Genomic DNA, 22,976 nt, shown 5'->3' with positions numbered 1-22,976 from the left:
CAGGGTATATCTGCCGGGAGCAACTATTAATGATGTCACCAACAGATTGTCAGATTTTAAAGGGGGTTAAAAAATATATTATTATTCATGTGGGGACTAATGATATTAAACGTACACGATCTGACGATTTGTTGGAAAAATACAGGACCATGCTGAGGAAATGCCGCGAGCTAGGCCACAATGTCTATGTGTCTGCAATTCTGCCCAGACACGATAGGAGGGATTATATGTTAAAATCCTTGTGGATTAACTCAAGACTTGAAGGACTCTGCAAGGCTTTAGGGGGGAAATGTCTATCAGCATGGCCCACACTTGTAGGTAGAAGGAATTTGTTTTGTAGAGACGGGATACACTTAAACAAAGGTGGTGCAAAAGTTTTTGCCAGTATTATTGAGGATACCTTAAAGGTTCAGGGAAACTGCTAGTTAGGGGGGATGTGGGTAATACTGACATGCGTTTATCTGATAATATTGGTCAAAGTAATTCTTGCACATACCTCAAGAGTTCTTATCTGTTACCCTAAATGGATATATTATCTAGATGTTCTGGGGACAGAAACGTTTCAAGTGAGCGGGTAGCTAATGCCAGGGAAGAGAGCCTAAAAACCTTCAAGGGTTGTGTTAGGGTTGTTAAATATACAAGAACAGTAAGTCTTAATTGTTTATACAGTAATGTTAGAAGTGTCGTCAATAAAATGAGCGAATTCGAACTACTGGTTAAAACAAGTAACGCGGACATAATATTGCTTACGGAAACGTGGTGCCACCCAGAAATAGGGGATGATGAGTTTCAGTATGGCTTGTATAATGTATTTAGGAAGGATAGGGTAGATAGAAGGGGTGGTAGTGTAATGCTTCTTATCAGAAGCAGCCTGAGTGCGACGATAGCTTTCCCGGATTCAAACGTTTCACATGCTAGTATAGAATCTGTATGGTGTGAGATAGTTGGAAACAAAGGTATAATGTGAGTAGGAGTAATCTACAGACCAGGTGATTGTGAAGATTATGACGAAAGCCTCTACATGCAAATGGAATGGGCAAGTAAGCGTCAATGTCTTATTATGGGTGATTTCAATTTGCATCTAATTGATTGGAGTAAATGGGAAGGAAACTTGACATGGGGAACAAAATTTTTAAATCAACTAGATGACTGTTATTTCTATCAACATGTCAGGGAAAGTACTAGAGAAAAGAATATCCTAGACCTCATCATCACCCATGAATCAGATGACATAACAGGGCTGACAGTAGAGGAACCAGTAGCAGGAAGTGATCACGGAGTTCTACGGTGGATGATGATGAAAGAGGTAGCAGCAGTAAAAGGCAAAGGAATTGGTTTTAATTTCAGAAAAGGAAATTATGATGCCTTAAGGTACTACATGGCCTCTATTAACTGGGTAGATATTGCGCAGAGAATGAATACATTTGAACTGTGGTATGCTTTTAAAACATTAATCACAGATGCCTTGAATGCGTATATACCATTAAAAAAAAAATACTCCATGAGGAGGGTTCCAAGTTGGATGAAAAGTGAAGTTGCCACATTACTTGAGCAGAAAAAGGTGGCATGGAAAAGTTACAGAGAAATAAAAAGTACTGAAGCCTACAACAGCTACAAGGTGATCTGTAATAGAGCCGCAGAAAAGGTTCGACAGGCAAAGGCAGTTTATGAGAAATCACTAGCAAACAAAGCAAAGAGGGGGGGGGGGGATAAGGAATTCTTCACATATATAAATGCCAAGAAGAGCAGGACAAACCAGATCGGACCTTTACGTAAGGGAAAGGGGATAGTATTAAATACACCAGCTGCCGTTGCAGATGAACTCAACAGTTATTTTGCATCGATATTTACAAATGAAAAACCTTTTGTGGCATTGGGAAACTGTGGGAGCGAAGTTGAAAAATATGTAATTAATGATATTGAAATTTCGCAAGATTATTTAATGAAAAAACTTTTGAGCCTACAGGCCAGTAAGGCTCCTGGAGTTGATGGAATATACCCTATAATCTTAAGGGAGGCGGCAAGTGAGTACATTGAACCATTGAGGCTAATTATGCGAGCATCACTAGACTCTGGGGAGATTCCGTTGGATTAAAAAAGTGCCAATGTATCTCCTATACATAAGGGTGGCCCTAAGAGTGAAATGGGAAATTATCAACCTGTCAGTCTGACTTCAGTGGTAGCGAAAATCATGGAGGCAATGATCAGGGATGGAATTCAGGATCATTTGGATAGACTTGAAATTCTCAAGGATACTCAACATGGTTTTGTGAAGGGAAAATCATGTTTAACAACTCTGGTTCGCTATTTTGAAAGGGTCACTCACAAGCTGGATTTTGGCAAAAGGGTGTCTATATGAAGAAAGGCTTTGAATATGTGGGTTGCAGAGTTTGGAAACCTTAGAGGAGATTTGATTGAGGTGTTTAAGGCTGTGAGAGGCATCAGTAAAATGAATGAGGACAGAATTTTCAAGGTTATAAATGATGCTAGAACTAGAGGACATAAATTCAAGTTACGGGGGGAAATGTTTAGATTGGACTGCAGGAAGTTTTATTTTAGCCAATGAGTCATAAATTACTGGAATAAGTTGCCTACATGGGTGGTAGAGGCTGACAGTTTGGGGAAATTCAAAGGTCATCTGGATAGTACCCTCGGGTGAGGAAAGCGCATAGGATGATAGGTTTAATTTCCTTTTCTTTTACTAATTATTATTATTTATTTATTTTATTTTATTATTTTTTTATCATTGTTTTATTCCTTTTTTTTTTTTTTTTTTTTGGCCGGTGCAGCATAACCCATAGGCTTTCTTGCACCATGCGGCCATACTAATACTAATACATCGAACCCTGGGGAACTCCACTAATAACACTTATCCATGAAGAGCAGTGTCCATTGATTACCACTCTCTGTTGTCTCCCACTCAACCATCCCTTTATCCCTTGTAGCAACTTACCCTTAATGCTATACCTCTTCAATTTGTACAGCAGTCTTCCATGTGCAACAGTATCAAAAGCTTTCCTGAAATCCAAGTATATGATATTAAAATTATTTTTGGCATTCAGTTCCTTTGTGACCACATCATATTATCCAAACAAGACCTCCCTTTAACAAACCCATGCTGTGTCTTACCTATTACTGCAGTCTTGTCTAGATGATCCTGCAATGCTTCTTTAACCAGTGATTCCATTATTTTCCCTGGAACACAAGTTAAACTCTGTCACCTTTTGAACCCTCTTTGTGAATTGGTGATACATTTGCACACCTGCAGTCCATGGGGACCTCCCCTGAGTCCAAGGAAGCTCTCATAATTATGGCTAAGAGTTTGCTTACTTCCTTTGCTGCCCCCTTTAATATAACTGGATAGATCCCATCCACCCCAGGTGCCTTCCTTATGTTTAATTTCAACAATTTCTCCTCCACTTTGCTCTCAGTTATTATAAAATCACTTAGTTCCCTGTTAGAGTTTGATAAACTTCTGGCACTCCCCTCATTGAATAACTCCTCATGTGTGAATGTAGATGCAAAATACTCATTCAGTTTATCAGCTACCTGAGCATGATCATCAATAGTCAACCGATCTATGTTAAGTAGTCCAATCTAATTTATTGCTTTTCTTCTAGAGTTTACATAAGTAAAGAACTCTTTGCTGTTTTTCTTTGCATCCTTTGCCAAGGATTTCTCATAATCTGCCTTCGCCTTCCTAACCTCCTTTGTGACTTGACTTGCAATTTGAATGACATTTAACAAAAGAATGGAAGTTATTAAAAAAGTTTGGTGTGGGAGACATAAAAATGGAATTATTGGTATATCCAGTGATATTTTGCTATTAATAGTAACTTACAATGAGGAAATAGAAAATATTGGGGGTAACGAATATCCAACGAGTGAAGAAACGTGGTGTATGGTTATTTAGAAAGTATAGGAACAGGCAGGTTAGTTGAACATATATCTGAACCTATAATGGATGGTAATAGACCCCAGAGTCCGACCAAGAGGAAGTTTGATTGATGGTTCAAGCAAGTGTTAGAATAAAGAATGCTTTAAACAGCTAATACTAAATTATCTAACAAGAAATAGGATAACAAGGAGGAAAATAGTGAATGCAAGACAACCAATGATGACAATCAATGAAAATATAAATCAGCCCAAAAGGACTATTTGTATTATTATCACAATATCACAGTGACAATATTATATCATCACAGTGACCAGTACACCCTAGATATAACAGATTTGGATGGTTATAATGAAAATTAGCTGTTACTTTAATAGTTATTGGCTGCCTAACATTTAAATCCATGTCCTTAGTTTTCCACACATAATCAAACATGTATATTCCAAGTTAATGTGTTACAAAATGTTTGACCCATGCAATATATGCTAACAAAAATATCTTTCTGAATTCTGTGGTATCTATATATTTTCATTGATATAAATGCAGATCAGAGCTAAGGAAGAAATTTACTTACCATATAACATGAATTCCATAATGTTATATATGGGTTCTCCCACTGTGCACACACCTACAAGTTCAACAATATTCTTATGGTTAAACCTCTTCATCATTTCTGCTTCACTCAGAAAGTCAAGCTGAAAAAAAAAAAATAAAATAATAATCAGAAAGTTTCTTTAATTTCTATGGGAACCTAAACTAATATGTATAATATCCAGAAATGAATCTGTCAATTAAATAAATTTAAATAAATTGCACGAGTAAATATAGATATGATGAATTAGTACTGTTCATCATGTTTATCAATATTTAAATTATTTTACATGGTACTGAACTGCATCAGTAAATTTTAACATTGGTATCCTCTGTAATCTTTGAAATGTATAGGATATATTCATCTCCTTTATATACACAGTACTGCCATAAATGCTGTCACATGTGTTACTGAATGTAGCCACAAAATAAAAAGACACAGGAACTCAAAACTCTGTGGGTTTATTCTTGAACACCCAACAAATGAAGCAACACAACACTCATTCAAAATCCCCCCCCCCCCGCTTGTTTTTTACACAAGACCTCAAACATTCTGGCCATTTATCAATAGAAGTATGCACAACATCCAGCGGGAAATTGGCCATGGCATGCTCCAGTGATCTCTTCAGGCTCTCTAATGTGGCATGCCTTTTACCACAGACTATCCCTTCCAAAATAGCCCACAAACAGTAATCAAGTGGATAAACCTGGAATCAGGTACATTATGCATGTTGTGATGTATAGGACGGACTTGCCTAAATATCAGTGATAGCTTATCTGAGCTAATCTCCTTTAGCTAAAAGTTACACAGGTTCACTTATCATTGTTATCATGTCTATTATTAAGTATTTTAAGTGCTTTGATTGTATTGATTATTCCTTAACTAGAAATGACTTGTTCATTTTTAAAACACTATTTTTAGTAGAAGCAAAGATATATTTACATAATATTACAATACCACAATGAATTAAAGTGAGCTTTAGATTTTGAAAAAAAAAAAAAACTTATAACAATCACAGGCAATGTTTTTTGCATTGAGTAATGATGTCAAAAGGAATTATCAAGCCTGATAGACTTAACCTTGATCTGCCCTTTCTATTACCTTCTTACAGAGGCAATAAGTTACCTCTGGTTTAGAACTCCTTCCATTATGTATGGTATTGTATAAAGCAGCGGTGTCCAACCTTTTTTTTTTTCCTAATCACCACAATCAAGGTTAACGAACAACATTTTTGTCACAAAAATTTTCTGTTTTTTTTTTTTTTTTTTTGGTTTAAAAAAATAAAAATTGTAATGGATTAACTTTTCCATACAATTATTATCATTTTGACATGTGGCAAATTGTGATAGTGTTGGACAATGCAGGTATAAAGCATTTTCGGATCTTTAAACAAAATTAATGCTCTTTTCTTTGCGAAACAGTATATTTATTTTTATTGGACAGACCTATATGTAAAACACCACTAAAAACCAGTAATACTTCTTCAGTTTTACCAAATAGTCCAAATCCTCAGTGATGGTAACTTCATAATTTTCCCCCTTGCACTTATTTCATCTCACATTTCAGGGATGGTGGGGGGACTTTTGCTTTTATTCAAAACAGCAATATTAAGTTCTGGCTTTGTATTGTGTCATATGTTCCTGTAGCATTGGTATTTGATGCTAAAATTATGGTTGTTTCTACATTTACTATTCAAAAGCTTTACAAGTAATATATAAAATTTAAGTGACTGTTACAGAAGTTCTGTAATTGATACCAAATCATTCGAGAAAATTTTTAAATTAACTTTTACTAAACATGCAATAATAGTATCCCTGCAGTCAGATCCCTGCTTTACTATTGTCTATTTTCATTGGGCTCATTGACCTGGCAGGCAGTTGTGCTCAATTTTCATTGGTCTTCCTGACTGATGTTGGTGCTAACTGGCCTTAATCAGGCATTTTTTTTCTTTTTTGTAGGTATTGGTATTCAAAATATTGGAAAGGTTGAACAGATGGGCTGAGAGGTGGCAAATGAAGTTTAACATTGACAAATGTAAAGTACTACATATGGGAAACAGTAACCCCAGAGCAACGTATCAACTCTGCGGTACTACACTGACAGTGGTGGAGAATGAAAAGGACCTGGGGGTAATTGTGCAGGCAGATATGAAGTTCTCTGAGCAGTGCAGACGAGCTGCAAGAGTAGCTCATGGTGTCTTGTCAATGATATACAGGAATTTTTCTAGCAGGGATAAGGAGGTGATTATTCCCTTGTATAAGGCAATGGTTAGGCCACATCTTGAGTACTGTATACAGGTCTGGAGGCCTCATTTCAAGAAGGATGTAGAGCTGCTGGAACGGGTACAGAGAAGGGCAACAAGATTAGTGAATGGAACAAAGGGTTGCTCTTACGAAGAAAGGCTTAAATTTTGCAAATACAGAGTCTGGAGACTAGGCACCGGTGAGGTGATCTGATAGAGGTGTATAAGGCTTTGAATGGTTTGAGCATGCTCAATGCCAACGGGGATTCTTCATCTTGCTCAGAATAATCAGCTCAGAGGGCATAAATTCAAATTGAGGAAGGACGGATGTCGGATAGATGTGCGGAAATTTGCCTTTGGCCAGCGGGTGGTTGGTTGGTGGAACCGACTTCCATCACTTGTTGTTGAAGTTGATAGCCTAAACAAATTTAAGGCTGAACGGAGGGGTGAAATGGGAGTGGTGGTTTTTTTTTTTTTTTTTTGGCTGATGCTGAATAAGCTTGCTTTCTTGCATCATATGCCTCTACTAATGCTAATGCTAAAATGATTAGCAAAAGTTTTGTCCTCTATTGCATGTGTCATAGTGCAAATATTCTAGGTTTTAAAATGTTGTATTCAGTGACTATTTATTCACTTTTACAGATTTAAATCAGGATACCTCTGCAGCATGATGCTATACTGACTTGTCAAAAGGAACCAATGAAAATAAACAATAGTAAAGTATTGACTGTGTGTATACCGTTACAGCAGACTTACATAAGTTTAGTAAAATAGCTTTGCAATTTCCGAGTAGAGGCAAAGCACAATATATTATAGCATTCAGGCCTAACCACAACGATAATGAAAAGTACAATTTACATCAATAATAGCAGAGATTTTTGCACAGATGCTAAAGTCCTTTTTCAAAAGTATATCAATTATAATCAAATAATCTTGTAAATTAATTCATTTTGGTCAACTGTCTTATTACACTTAACTCTGTTCAATACATCTTCCTTTATCCAGTACACAAGTACTCTTGTCTGCAGTTCCCAAAGGATAAAAAAAGATCATCACATCCCATGGTAAAAGGAACCACTGGAATTACACTATCATGGTTGGTCCCCTGGCATCTGTTAAGTTTGTTTTTACATCACATGCTTGCCCATCAAGAATTGTGAATGAGGCCTTTATGTACAAGGACTGTTCAATAAAGAATGAACATAATTTTCATACCATTTCTAGCTGAGCTTCAGAATTGAAGCCCAAACCAAGCTGTATCACATAGCAATTGTACAGCTGACTTGTGTGCACGGTATGACCTTGGGATCAGTCAAGTTTATGACTTCAGTTTTGCCTGTGTAATAATGGATGTGACATGCGAGGAGTATGCTGCTCTCAAATTTTGTTTTCATCTTGAGAAAATATCATCTGAAGCATATGAAATATTAAAAGAGACTTTATGGTGAAGCTATGCTTCCATATAGCACAGCTTGCAAGTGGTTTAGCATGTTTAAAGATGAACATGATTCAATCACAAAAATCGGCAGTCCTGGAGCTACAACAACTGCTCCCACCACAGAAATCATAAACACTGCTTCTGTAATGGGGAGAGAAGATTGTCATATAACAGTAAGGCAACTAGCAAAAATGTTGAGAATATCAGTAGGACCATGCCAGTAATTCTCTATTAGAGTTTGCATATTACATGTGTTTGTGCACGCTGGTTTTGAAGCCTACTTGCACTTGAGCAACAGCAAATTTGCACAGGGTTTGTTAGGAGCTGCAATGGATGGTTACTAAAGATGGCAAGGTTCTGCAAAAGTTGATAACAGCAGATGAGATATTGGCTTCATCATTTTGAACTAGAGAGTAAGCAACACAGCTCTATTTTGAAGCTCTGTCTATGTGATATTATATATTATTACCCACATGGTGAAAGAAAGCTCGAGTCTTATGCTGCACCGGTGAGAGAGAGAGAGAGAGAAAAAAGAAAGGAATCACCAAGAAAGAGAAAAATGATGATATCCAGCTCAGGACCCTGGGTGTGCCAAGCCCATACTCACCAGATGTGAGCCCTTACCAATACCAAAAAAAGCAAAATTTGTAGCTTCTGCAGGAAAGGTTATAGTCATCTTTTCTTTTTTTTTTTTTTTGAAATTCAAGGAATGGTTTACCAGCATATTGTGCCACATCATATGACTGTTATGAGACCTTACTACAGCGCTGTACTGCACACTTTGTGGGATCACATTTGTAGCAGACAACCACAACTGCATGCAGGTAGGTGGATTGCTGCATCATGACAATGTGAGACCTCGCACCCTGTGATTTTTTTATTTTTTTATTTACAAAGTTAAAGAAGGAGCTGCAAGGAAAAAATTTAGTCATCAGAAGAAGTTGTACAGACATTGGAGGAAATTCTCAAATGTATATCAAAAAATAGCTTCCACCATGCTTTTTAAAGAATGGCAGAAACATTGGAATAAGTGCATTTCATCAAATGGGGACTAGATCGAAAATAAACATTCTTTATTGAACAGCCCTCATAAAATTTAAAGATCATTAAAGGTCCATAAATTAGGATACCAAATCGTTCAAGAAAGTCTGCACTGGTGCTTTTTCCACTACATAAGCATCTGGGTAAGTTGGGGTAGTTTCGTGGTCCTGATTCACATATCTTTTGAGTCCCTAAAAATAAAATTGCATGAGGGCTGGACCAATGCTGACTGCATTGTTCTGGGCACCTCTGTGACTTTATTGCCCTGGAGAAACTGTGCCACTGTACCCCAATAAATTTGGCTGTGGTCAAAGTAACCTGTTGTGAATAAGTTATAACAGATGCTACCTTTAGAGGAAATTACATTGATATCCCATTAAAGTGTATAGATTCTGTGATCCCTATATGTTACAGTTTATCTGTGATGAGTATACCTTTTAGGAAATCAAAGGTATGGTCAATATTTTTTAAAAATGTATACTTTATATTCTTTTTAGCTGATGCTGTAAAGCAACAAGCTTACAGCATCAGCTGAAAAAAAAAAAAAAAAAATTTCCCATATCCCCTATCTGCCCTCTAATACTTTGTTTAGTTCATTGTTGAATTTTTCAGACTACCCAATTCTACAACACTAGATCGAAGTTTGTCCCAACAATCAATTACTTGGCTGACTACTTTAAAAAAAAAAAAGGAACTACTTTCATATGCAAAACAATAAAACTTGTTTCTGTGCATCCACCACATTCCTCCAAAAACACTTGGCAACAAACATAATATCCAGTGCTTCAGCTACAATATATGGCATTAACATCAGTAGAGGCATATGATGCAAGAAAGCAAGCTTATATAGCATCAGCTACAAAAAAAAAAAAAAAAAAAAAAAAAAACACTTCCCATTTTACCCATCCATTCACTCCAAAAGTTCAGCCTTGAATTTATTTAAGCTGTAACAGCAAATGGACGTTTATTCCAAAAATCAAGCATCTGCTGGCTAAAAGCAATTTCCACACATCTATTCTATAACTGTATACCTCAATATGAATTTATGTCCCATCAGGTGCAAAATCTGAGGAAGAGAAAGAATCCCATCAGCATTCAGCTTGCTCAAACCATTCAAGGCCTTATACACTTCAATCATATTACCTTGCAGGTGTCTCGACTCTGCAATTTGCATAATTTAAGCCTTTCTTGTAAACAGCAACCCATTGTTCCACTCACTAATCTCGTTGCCCTTCTCTACTTGTTCCAGCAGCTTTACTTTTCTTTCAACTTTCCTAAAATGAGGCCTCCAGACCTGTATGCAATACGCAAGGTGTGGCCTGACTATTGCCTTATACAAGGGGATAATCTCTGACTGCACAATTACCCCCATGTCATTTTCATTCTCCACTACCCCGAGTATAGTACCACACAGTGGTATGTTACTCTGGGGTTACTGATACCCATATGCAGCACTTTTCATTTGTAAATGTTAAACTTCAGTTGCCACCTGTCAGCCCATCTGCTCAACTTTTACAGATCCTGCTGCAGTAGTTTACTATCATTACTGTCATTAACACCCCAGTCAACCTTTGTATTGTCTGCAAACTTTGACATTAATCCTGATATACCTTCATCAATATAACTGATAAATACAGAAAGCAACAATGGGCCCAACAACAAACCCTGGGGGACTTCACTAATAACATTAGTCCACAGAGAGCTGTGTCCATTGATTACCACTCTGTCTTCTCCCATACAAACATCCCTTTATCCATAGCAGCAATTTGCTTTAATGCCATGTTCTTCCAACTTGTACAGTAGTCTTCCATGTGCAACGGTATCAAACTCTTTCCTAAAATCCAAGTATATGATACCAAAATTATTTTTTGCAGCCAGTTCCTTTGTGACTACATCATAGTATCCAATCAAAATTCACACATGAGGAGTTACTCAGGGAGGAGAATGCCAGAGGTCAATTAAAATCTGGCAGTGAGCTAGATGATTTTGTAATAACTGAGAGGAAAGTGGAGGAGAAATTGTTGAAGATAAACAAAAAAAAGGCACCCGGGGTAGATGGGATCTATCCAGTTATATTAAAGGAGGCAGCAAAGGAAGTAAGCAAACCCTTAGCTATAATTATGAGAGCTTCTTTGGACTGAGGGGAGGTTCCCATGGACTGGAGATGTGCGAATGTGACGCCAATTCACAAAGGAGGATCAAAGGGCAACACAAGTAATTATAGACCTGTGAGTTTAACTTCTGTTCCCGGAAAATTAATGGAGGCACTGGTTAAAGAAGCACTGCAGGATCATCTAGACAAGACTTCAGTTATAGCTCGGACACAGCATGGTTTTGTTAAGGGGAAGTCTTGCCTGACCAATTTGATTGGATACTATGATGCAGTCACAAAAGAACTGGATGCAGGGAATAACTTTGATATTATATACTTGGATCTTAGAAAGGCTTTTGATACTGTTGCACATGGAAGACTGCTGCACAAATTGGAGCAGTGTGGCACTGGAAGCAAATTGCTGCTATGGATAAAGGGGTGGTTGAGGGGGAGAAGACAGAGAGTGGTAATCAATGGACACTGCTCATCGTGGACTAATGTTATTAGTGGAGTCTCTCAGGGTTCAGTATTGGGTCCATTATTGTTTTCTGTATTTATAAATGATATTGATGATGGTATATCAAGCTTAATGTCGAAGTTTGCAGACGATACAAAGGTAGACAGGGTTGTCAAGGACACTACTGACACTATGCTGCTGCAACAGGATCTGGAAAGGTTGAGCAGATGGGCTGAGAGGTGGCAAATGAAGTTTAACATTGACAAATGTAAAGTACTATATATGGGAAACAGCAACCCCAGAGCAACGTATCAACTCTGTGGTACTGCACTGACAGTGGTAGAGAATGAAAAGGACCTGGGGGTGGTTGTGCAGGTAGATATGAAGTTCTCTGAGCAGTGCAGACGGGCTGCAAGAGTAGCTCATGGTGTATTGTCAATGATATATAGTAATTTTTCTAGCAGGGATAAGGAGGTGATTATTCCCTTGTATAAGGCAATGGTCAGACCACACCGAGTACTGTATACAGGCCTGGAGGCCTCATTTCAAGAAGGATGTAGAGCTGCTGGAAAGAGTACAGAGAAGGGCAACAAGAGTAGTGAATGGAACAAAGGGGTGCTCTTACGAAGAAAGGCTTAAGTTTTGCAAATTACAGTGTCTGGAGACTAGGCACCAGCGAGGTGATCTGATAGAGGTGTATAAAGTCTTGAATGGTTTGAGCATTCTCAATGCTGATGGGATGCTCAATGCCTCTTGCTCAGAATAATCACCTGAGAGGGCATAAATTGAAATTGAGGAAAGACAGATGTAGGATAGACGTGCAGAAATTTGCCTTTAGCCAGCGGATGGTTGGTTGGTGGAACAGACTTCCATCCCTTGTCGTGGAAGTTGATAGCCTAAATAAGTTTAAGGCTCAGCTGGACAGGTATTTCAAATGAACAGAGGGGTGAAGTGGAAGTGGTTATTTTATTTTATTATTATTTTTTTTATTTATTTATTTTATTTTATTTTTTGGCTGATGCTGCATAAGCTTGCTTTCTTGCATCAAATGCCTCTACTAATGCTAATGTCACCTTTTGATCCCCCTTTATGAACTGGGGATACATTTGCACATCTCCAATCCCTAGGGATCTCCCCTGAATCCCAGGCTGCTCTCATAATTACAGTTAAGGGTTTGCTTACCTACTTTGCTACCTTCCTTAATATAACTGGATACATCCAATCTGCCCCAGGCACCTTTCTTATGTTTACCTTCAACAGTTTCTCTTCCACTTTGCTTTCAATTATTACATCATTCAGTTCTCCATTAGAGTCTTAATAAACTTCTGGCATCCCCTTTCCTAAAGAATTCCTCACATGTGAATGTAGATGCCAAATACCTGTTCATTTCGTCATCAACCTGAGCAGGGTCATCAACAGTTAAACAATTGACATCAAGAGGCCCAATGTGATTCAACCACTTCTACTGATAATAAGCAAAGAAGCCTTTGCTGTTGTTCTTTGCCAGAGACCTCTCATAATCTGTCTTAACTTACTAATCTCCTTTGTGATTTGATTGAAGACTAGTTTATATCTACTGCAAGCTTCTGTATCACCTAATAATTTACATGCAGGTATTACAGAAGCCACAAGTCTCATCATTTCATCTGACATCCATTTAGGTCTAAGCCTTGAAAACTATTTCTTAGTTGGTATGAAATATGGATAGCATATGTCAAATGTATGAAAAAAAAATACATATTAATTGCTGGATTTCTACCAGTCTGATTTTAATAAAGTTTGGAATTTCTTTACAAGCTTTCTAAAGAAATTTAAATTTCATGAAGATCTGTTCACTGAGAGTTGAGTTGTTAGGTCATGTGCAAGGTGATGGGAAATCATCTTTCAAGGAAAATGTTCATTAAGGATTTGAACAGCCTGTCAGCATGAATGATACTTGCACAAAATTACCTTTTTCAGTAACAGTTGCTCTTTGTGAGAGTAGGTATATCCTGGGTAGATAAAAACCTGTATTATTATGCTACATAATTTTAGTCCTAGCATCATTTAATTCCTCAAAGTATAGATCAAGGATGATATGAGCAGTGAACCTACTCCAAGTTGTCTCTTTTACACCATGAAGGATTGTTAGAATTTGTGTTTGATTCTGAACAAACAACAAATTTCATGTGCAAACACATACAAATGTTGCTTCATTAAAGTTTAGCATGTTTTACCAAAAATAGAATTAATTTTTTATTTCTACCTTGGTGTTATTTAGCCTTTACCAGAAGTGACTTGTCTATTTGGACTGTGTCCTTCATTTCCCCCAACTGAACTAGATTTTGATCAAATTCCAGGAGCACCTGTTTCTCAGAAATTGGTAGTTGTTGACTCCAGTCATGATTGAAATTTTTAAGTGCTCCATTTTTATGGTTAAGAGGGATTTAATTTTTCAATAAAAAAAAAACAAAGCACACAATCTTAGAGGGGAGGCACAGTCTTTGCAGCTTCAGAGCAGCTTTTTTCCAACACTGGCTATGTTTTTCAGCATTCTGCATGTTGCCAATTAATCTTTACATATTGCAGAAATTTTGTAAAGATCCATATGATAATTAAGGAAAAGCACCTACTGAAAAAAAAAACACTTGAATCTTACAATAATTAAAAACTTAAAAAAAATTAATAAATAATTAAATAATAATCCATTAAAATAAAGTTGGATATAGGCTGCCAGTACAGGTAGTTCCCAACTTTACGAGTTAATTCGTTCCTAGCGCATGCTCGTAGAGCAAAAATTCATAAAGCAGGAATTTATTTCCCATAGATGTAATGTTAAAAACAGGGGTTACAGTCTCAACAATGAAATTAGCTAGCTAATTACTTTATGCATAAACAATGATTGATTTATCCAAAGAAATAAAAACATAGCTTGTAAAATCAAGCGAATTATAATAATAAAGAAATTATTTATGACTTACAAATGTTAAAGGATGTTTATTCTTCATCATCATTGACTAAATGCACACTTGTTGATCACATGTTGTTGGTTTGTTGGAAGCACAAGGAGTCGTTGTCTTCAGAAATGCGTCAAGAGGCATTTGTTTCCAATATAGTCTTTTCTTTTCTTTACAAATTTCATGATAGCATGCTTAAGCATTTTTTAAATCTGTAGCAACATTCCTAATACACTCCAAATTTGAATCTTGTTACTTGAAAATCTCAACTGCTTTTTCTACGTGTTGAAAAGCTTTGTCTAGCCCCTCGAGAGTGAAGGAACAAACAGGAGTTTCAGCTGTTAAATCATCTTCTTCCTCAGCTTCTTCACATTTTGCTATTTCAAAAGAGGTCTTCATTTGTGAGCTTTCCATTGTGTGTTTGAAGCAGATCAGTGACATCAGTTGAAGAAACATCAAGCTACAATTGGATAGCAATAGTAATGACCGCTTCTGTTTCGTTTTGTACGATCTCTACTGGTTCTTGAAATCCTTCAAATTTATCAATAAACTCAGGACACAGTTTATTCCCAACACCCTTCATGTTCTTCACTGTAATTTTGTCCCAGGTTTGCTGTATTATTTTAATTCCAAAATTCTTTAAGAGTTGGACTTCCCTCCTAATCCATTGCATTAATTAGCATGTCAAATGTCTCCCGAAGATAATGCACTTTAAAAACGTTGAAATAATACCCGAAAAGGAATATTTTTATCTTCACAATATTGTTTTACTTCAGGCACAATGTGATGTGAAAACCAATCTTGGAATAAAGGAATGAAGAGAAAATTCTGAAAATTTATTTGTTTTTTATATGATTGAAGATTTCAGTGAAGGGAAGACACATTTCACCATAATAATGTAAAACCCACACAATTCCAGCTATTGGTATTTTCGCAAATGCAATAACATAGAGTTTACTTTTACCATTTTACCGAGTTTACCATTTATAATAGATTACACTAACAAAAAAGCCGAATAAACCAGAAAGTGTAAATTTCTGGTTTATTGTTTTATGGTTGTGATCTCCAAAAATGTGCTTTAGAAAAATATCACAAAGGCATTCAAAATTGATTCTTATAACAGAAAATATGATAACGATGAAAGTGTAGTGAATTTTAATGATTTGAATTGGTAACTAATACAGTTTTCATTATAAAAATGACCTTTTAGAGAGAGATAAATAGCTTAGTTATATAACAAAAATTTCAACTTCCAAGGTCTTGGAACAAATAACCAAAAAACAATGTATTATTGGGTTCACATTATGATATTTTCATGATACGATAATGCCTCTGGAATGGATTAATATCGTAAAGCGGGGGTATACTGTATTGTATAGCTACAAGTGTGATTTGAAATGCGGTATTTATGAATGTTTAACATTAATTTTTTGCAATTAATGTTCATATTTTCGATTTTGTTGATACTTGAAAAAAAACAAAAAAAAAAAAAAAAAAAAACTCAAACCCAGGAACTCGTAAAGTGGGAACTGCTTGTATATTGTAATTGAATAATGAGTCAATTATTGTTTTATGTGATATTTTCCTTCATGGGTACAGTTTTGTTTAACATAATGTAAAATGAGAAATATTATGTATTTTTATATAAAACAATCTTGAACAATCAAACATCAGTAAATAATGTTTAATTTTTGTCTTACCTTCTCCTCTACTGTAGCTCCAACTTTTAATGTTTTTACTGCCACTGCAACCCAGCCACTGTTTTCAATGAGAGCTTCTCCACCATATACTGTACCAAAAGCACCTTTTCCTAACTTGCGATTAATTACAATATGCTTTCTTGGTATCTCCCATTTATCTAAATTTGGAATTACACCATCTATTAATCCTAATTCTCTCATTCTTGCTTCTGTCATCTTTACACTTTTTTCATATCTATAAAAAAAAAAAAAAAAAAAAAAACATTACTATAAGATTTAAATTAAATGCTTTTTTTTTTGTTTCAGTTTATAAGAATACAGCTGAATGTACATGAACACAGTTGGCATACAATACTAAATTTTGTCTGTTGTTCCTATAAGAGGGCCTGTTTTTTTACAGTGATGGGATACACTTAAATAGAAGTGATGCAAAAATATTTGCTGTTGCTTTTGAGGCAGTGTTAGATGGGTTGAAAAACTGCTAGTTGAGAGACTAATAGATTAATGGCAGTCATAAGCAGAGACAAAATTGATTATTGTAGTGCTTCTATTGGAACATGAAGCAGCCTAAAAAGCAAGGTGCTGTAGATTACAAGGCCTCCTGGTGGTCCCTCATGGGACAAGCAAATATATGGGCTGGTTTTGGTTAAAACTAGCCCATATATTTGCTTATGTACTATAAGTTTTGCAAGAGCAAAAACAGGCACACATATATTTGCTTATGCACTAATGAGAATTGTAAATAAACTTGATTAATTTGAAGTATTGGTTATAGGCCGTCAAATATGATTGTCATTAGTATATCAGAAACATGGTGCCACTCTAACATAGGAGATGCAGAATTTGAATATGGTGAGCATAATATGTACAGAGAGAAGTGGGGGAGGTGTTATGCTCTTGGTAAAGAAGCACATAGATTATTAGGCAGTAAGCTCAAATTGACATGGGTTGCTGAGGTAATGGTGGTGTGGCATAAGCACTGGTAAAACAAAAATTAGAGTAGGAGGATGTTATAAGCTAAATGGCTATGCTGAGTATAATGAACAACTACATAGACAAATAGAAAGGGCCATTAAATCAGAATGTCTTGGGATTTTAAGATACTGATACTTTCCAGATACTGATTGGAACTTGTGGGTTGGTCAGTCACACAGTAGCAGAATGTTTTCTGGATTTATTAGATGTTTTCTTTAATAGCATGTTATATGCAACAAGAGAAGGCAGTATTTTTGATCTGATTATTAGCAGTCATCTCATATATTAAGGATCTTCACAAAATGTAACCAATAAGTGGCATGATCATAGTGTATTGAATGTGGGACTTAAAAATATAACTACTGTCAAGGATAAATGGAAGAGATTTACATTTGCAAAGCTGACTACAGTAGTCAGACAGTTTAAAATTCTTTTCAGTGGGACCAACTGATGCTATTAGAAAATGTAAATGCTAAATGGGAAGTGTTCAATGAAGTAGGGCGCCTCTGTAGCCAGGTGGGCAGAAGCAGTGGTGCGTAGCATACGCTTCTTGATTAGACCGAGGTTCAAGCCCGTGACCACCAAATACACAGGATGCGGAACGGTCAGAGAATGACCATCGCATATCCCCGGAGCAATATGACCTTAGTTGCTAATGCTCCTAAAAACCAAATAACAACAACAATCAATGAAGTAATTGTAAAAGCTACTCAGCTTCTTATACCAACAAAAAAATATTGTTCAAAGTTGACCTAAATGGATGTCAGATGAAGTGATGAAACTCATGGAAGAGTAGAAAAATGCATGTGATGCATATAAGTTATCTGGAGACACAGATGCCTGCAGTAGGTATAAAGTAGTTGCAATCAAGTTACTAATGGGGTTGGGCATGTAAAGGTATATTATGAGAATTCTTTGGCTAAGAATGTGAAGAAAAGTAGCAAAGAATTCTTTGCATTGTGATTCATCCCTTTCCTTCTAGTGTTATTCATTAAAAGGAAAGGGATGAACCACATTAGTCCACTGATATGGATAACATACTTGTTGATGATCCTGTTCAGGTTGCTGAAAACTGAATAAATATTCTGCATCAATGTTCAAATGTGAAGAGTTTTTAAGGGATGGGGATACCAGAAGTATAACCAATACTAACTTGGAGCTAAATGGTTTTATGTTAACTAAGAGGAAAGTGGAAGAGAAATTTTTGAAGCTAAAAGTAAATAAATCACTTTGGGCAGATAGGATCTATCCAATTATATTAATATAAGCAACAAAACAGGTAAGAAAATCTGTTTACCTTAATTAGCTAAATAAGCTATAATTATGAGGGTATTCTTGGATTTACAGCAATCTGTACAGACTGGAAATGTTTGTAGAAGAATAACAGAAATTTACCTCAATATGCTACATAGAACACTTCTGTATGACATACTCCAGAAATTTAAAACAAATACAAGATTAACACAAACTGATTACAGTAAAAAATCAATTGAAAACAATTTAAAAATTTAATGTAAATTTTGAAAAACAATTTTCCTTCCTGAAGCTGACAGAGCTTTTTGACCATATGTTGTGATCACAGGAATGGAAATTACTGAGTATGTGTGGGCTTGAATCTTAAATATAGATTATTTGTCTTCGCGCAGGCATGTAAAAGACCATGAATTGGAGATTAGATATGGACGGCGAATGTTAATAGAATTCTCATGCAATTTAATTTTGATGGTTTCTGCAATTAATAGTCTATTATAATTACATTGGACACAGTATTTTGGCTTTGTTAAATAAAAATGTAATGGTTTTCATTAATGGCATGAAAGGCTAATTATGACGCTGCCAAACAAGAAGCACAAACTGAGGACATGTGCTGTTTTACTCGAACATTCAGGGGAAATCGCATCAAGCCTTGATATTAATACAATAAACCTACAATAAACTGAATTAAGGTACAAGCTAAGGATAGGATACAAAAAACTTGACCAACCACAAAAGTAACATAAAAAAATACTTTATTTCTGTCCCATACGTTGAACAGTGGCACAAACACCTTAACAGATTCTTTAAAGATACCAAATTTAAGATTGTGGCCTGACCGATATGGAAATTACCTGCTATTACTGAGAAATCACCCAGTCCTTTCCTCTTTTGCAACACAAGTAAATGACCTGGTATACAACATTTCTAGCAGTGATTGTGATTCATCTTATCAAGGCTCGATGCAATTTCCACCAAATATTCGAGTAAAACAGCACATGTCCTCAGTTTGTGCTTCTCATTCAGCAGCATCAGAATTAGCCTTTCATGCCGTTAACATAAACTATACATTTTTATTTAACAAGGCTAAAATACTTAGTGTCTAACGTAATTATATGAGACTACTAATTGCAGAAACCATCGAAATTAAATTACATGAAAATTCTATTAATGTTCGCCATCCATATCTAATCTCCAATTTGTGGTCTTTTACATGCATGTGTGAAGACAAATAATCTCTATTTGAGATTCAAGCTCACACATACTCAGTAATTTCCATTCCTGATCACAATATACAGTCAAAAAGCTCTGTCAGCTTCAGGAAGGAAAATTTTTTTGAAATTTACGTAAAATTTTAAAATTAATTTTTTAATTGTTTTGTTAATTGTTTTCAATTGATTTTTTACTGTAATCAGTTTGTGTTAATCTTATATTCGTTTTAAATTTCGGGAGAGTATCATACAGAAGTGTTCTATGTAGCATATGAGCTAAATTTCTCTTATTCTTCTACAGATATTGAAATCAATGTAGAACATATTGAGCATCATAGCTCTGTTTTTTACTGCCAGACTGGAAATGTCCAAATGTCTCACCTATTCACAAAGGGGGAAGGGGGTGAGAAACAAAGGGTGAAGTGAACAATTACAGACCTGTAAGCTTGATTTCTGTGACAGCAAATAACAGTCAGTGTTTAAAAAAAAGTAATGCAAGATTACTTTGACAGGAATGAGAATATATGGCAATCATAGCATGGAATTGTTAAGGGAGGACCTTGTCTGACTAATTTGATTAGCTACTATAAGATTTCTTTGTAATTACCTATTAATTAGTAATTAATAGGTAATGTGTGATCGCTTTCCAACCAATATCGGACCGCCTGGCAGTCCTTACTGTCAAGGGCACCACCAAGACCCATATTATCTCCGCCTATGCGCCAACTGAGACTAGCCTGGACCCGACCAAGAATGACTTCTACAACCAGCTCCAACATACGCTGGATTCAATTCTGCAGACAGAAGTGATCATCCTCGCAGGGGACTTTAATGCCCACATTGGCATGGACAGATCTGGTTGGGAAACAACAATGGGCAAGTTTGGCCATGGGAAGATCAATGACAACGGACTACGTTTGTTGTCCTTTGCCGCATCTAACAACCTGATCATTGGAAACAGCCATTTCCAGCACCCTCAAAAACATCAACTTACATGGTGAAATCCATCTGGCAAGGACTCAGCAATCCTGGACTACATTTTGATCAATGCCAAATTTCGCTCATCACTCATGGACGTTCGTGCCATGAGGGGACCTGATTGCGGATCTGATCACTACCTCATCCAGGCTAAGGTGCAGCTCAAATTACGGCATGCAAAAAGATCATCTCGGTCAGCCAAGCTGGACTGGAGGCAGCTAATGAATGCTGCCAACAAACAGGCATATCAGATCGCCCTATCCAACCACTTCGAGATGCTGGCCGTGCCTGAGGATATAAATGAAGAAGAAAAGCAGATCTCTGATGCCATCCTGGAATGTGCCAAGCCCCTATGTCCACCTGCCCGACGTCGAACGCAACCATGGATATCAGACGAGTGCCTCGACCTCGTGGACAAACGGAAACAGGCAAAGTTGGTCGACTTTGAACGGTACCGGCAGCTAAACCGAGAAGTCCGACAAAGAATGACAGCAGAAAGAGAAGCATACTGGAACCAAGTGGCAGATGATCTTGAAGTGGCGGCATCCAAGAACGAGTACCGCACTCTCTACCGCACCCTCAGATGTCTAGTGGAAAGACCAAATTGACTAGTGACAACGTCAAGAATGCTGATGGGACCTTCGTGCGATCATCCGAACGCCTGCAACGGTGGAGTGAATTCTTCAAAGCTTTGTATAATCACGACCCACCTCAGGGACCACCAGCAACAGCACTCTCGATCGACCCCCCTGAGGTCTCCATGCTCGATGTTGTGCCTACAGTAGAAGAAGTGAAAGCAGCCATACAATCCCTGAAGAATGGCAGGGCACCAGGAGTGGACCAAGTCACCACAGAAGCAATCAAAGCCGGGGGAGATGTACTGCTTCGCCGACTACACTCGCTCCTCAAAACCATCTGGTGCACTGAACAAATTCCGCTAACATGGAGGAAAGCCATTATCGTACCGATCCACAAGAAAGGTGATAACCGGGACTGCAAGAACTACCGTGGCATCAGCCTCCTTTCCATCATCGGAAAGGTCTTTATGAAGATCATCCAGTCAAGACTGCAAAAACATCGCGAGCAAACCAGTCAAGAAGAATAGGCAGGATTTAGACCCGGGCGAGGATGCTGTGATCAAATCTTTGCCATTCGTCAGCTGATGGAGGAGAGGATCGGGTGTGGACAGCGAACCGTCATTGTTTTCATTGACTTTAAGTCTGCTTTCGACTGTGTCCACCGGCCTGCCTTATGGAAACTACTAGAGGTTGAACATGTACCTCAAAAAGTCATCACACTCCTCCAAACTGCATACAACGGTTTAACCAGCCAGGTGCGCATCCAGAACGATTTATCTGAGAAATTTACCATCCAAACTGGAGTCCGCCAAGGGGATGTAGCCTCCCCGTTGCTTTTCAACATCGTGGCCGACGCCATTATGAGGCAAGCATTCAGAAACAGACAGGGCATACAATATGACAAGGATCACTATGTGACTGACCTGATGTTTGCTGATGATAGTGCTATCCTTGCCAGTAATGACGCTGAAGCCATGGACATCCTCTACGACACTGCCCGCATTGCCCGGCCATACGGTTTGAAGATCAATGCTGGTAAGACAAAGGCCCTGACAACAGATGGGTCGCAAGCCACCATCTATCTCGAAGGCGTCCAGATCGAGCAAGTGCAGGACTTTAAATACCTTGGGTCGTTGGTCCAGGAGAAGAAAGTTGCATCCACCATGGAAATCCACAGCAGAATTGGACAGGCGGCCACTGCATTCGCCTCGCTCAAATGGTGTCTGTGGAAGAGGACCAACATTTCCACAAAGACTAAAATCCGACTCTTCCAGACTTTGATCCTGCCCATTCTTCTTTACGGATCAGAAACATGGATTTGTCTCAAGTTAGATTTGAACAAACTTGAGGTATTCCAAATGCGATGCCTGCGGCAGATCTTGGGCATCTCTTCGCGACCGCATCACTAATGATACCATCCGCGCCAGATGCCAACAGCAACCAACCATTGCCGACCAAATCCAGAAGCGAAGGCTTAGATGGTTTGGCCACGTATGTAGAATGGGCACGAACAGAATACCATCCACACTCCTTTGGAGACAACGACCCACCCAATGGAGCATCCAACGGACCGCGCCTAGGAAAACG

The 22,976-nt window shown here is 37.4% G+C and overlaps 1 protein-coding gene across 1 annotated transcript in view; it reads right to left on the bottom strand.

The window, feature by feature from the left end:
- LOC150078811 (uncharacterized) overlaps positions 1 to 22,976 on the bottom strand; it is a 329,603-nt gene that overhangs the window by 36,289 nt on the left and 270,338 nt on the right. The window contains exons 15-16 of the mRNA XM_090382376.1: positions 16,394 to 16,628; positions 4,470 to 4,590 (exon numbers count right to left, since the gene is read on the bottom strand). Coding sequence (XP_090238502.1) covers positions 4,470 to 4,590; positions 16,394 to 16,628 — 356 coding nt within the window. The remainder of the gene's footprint in view (positions 1 to 4,469; positions 4,591 to 16,393; positions 16,629 to 22,976) is intronic.

Source organism: Mastigoproctus giganteus, chromosome 10, assembly GCF_048544385.1.
Source record: "Mastigoproctus giganteus isolate SK-2022 chromosome 10, ASM4854438v1, whole genome shotgun sequence".
In the NCBI taxonomy this organism is placed as follows: domain Eukaryota; kingdom Metazoa; phylum Arthropoda; class Arachnida; order Uropygi; family Thelyphonidae; genus Mastigoproctus; species Mastigoproctus giganteus.
This window is presented reverse-complemented; position numbering and strand designations above follow the sequence as displayed.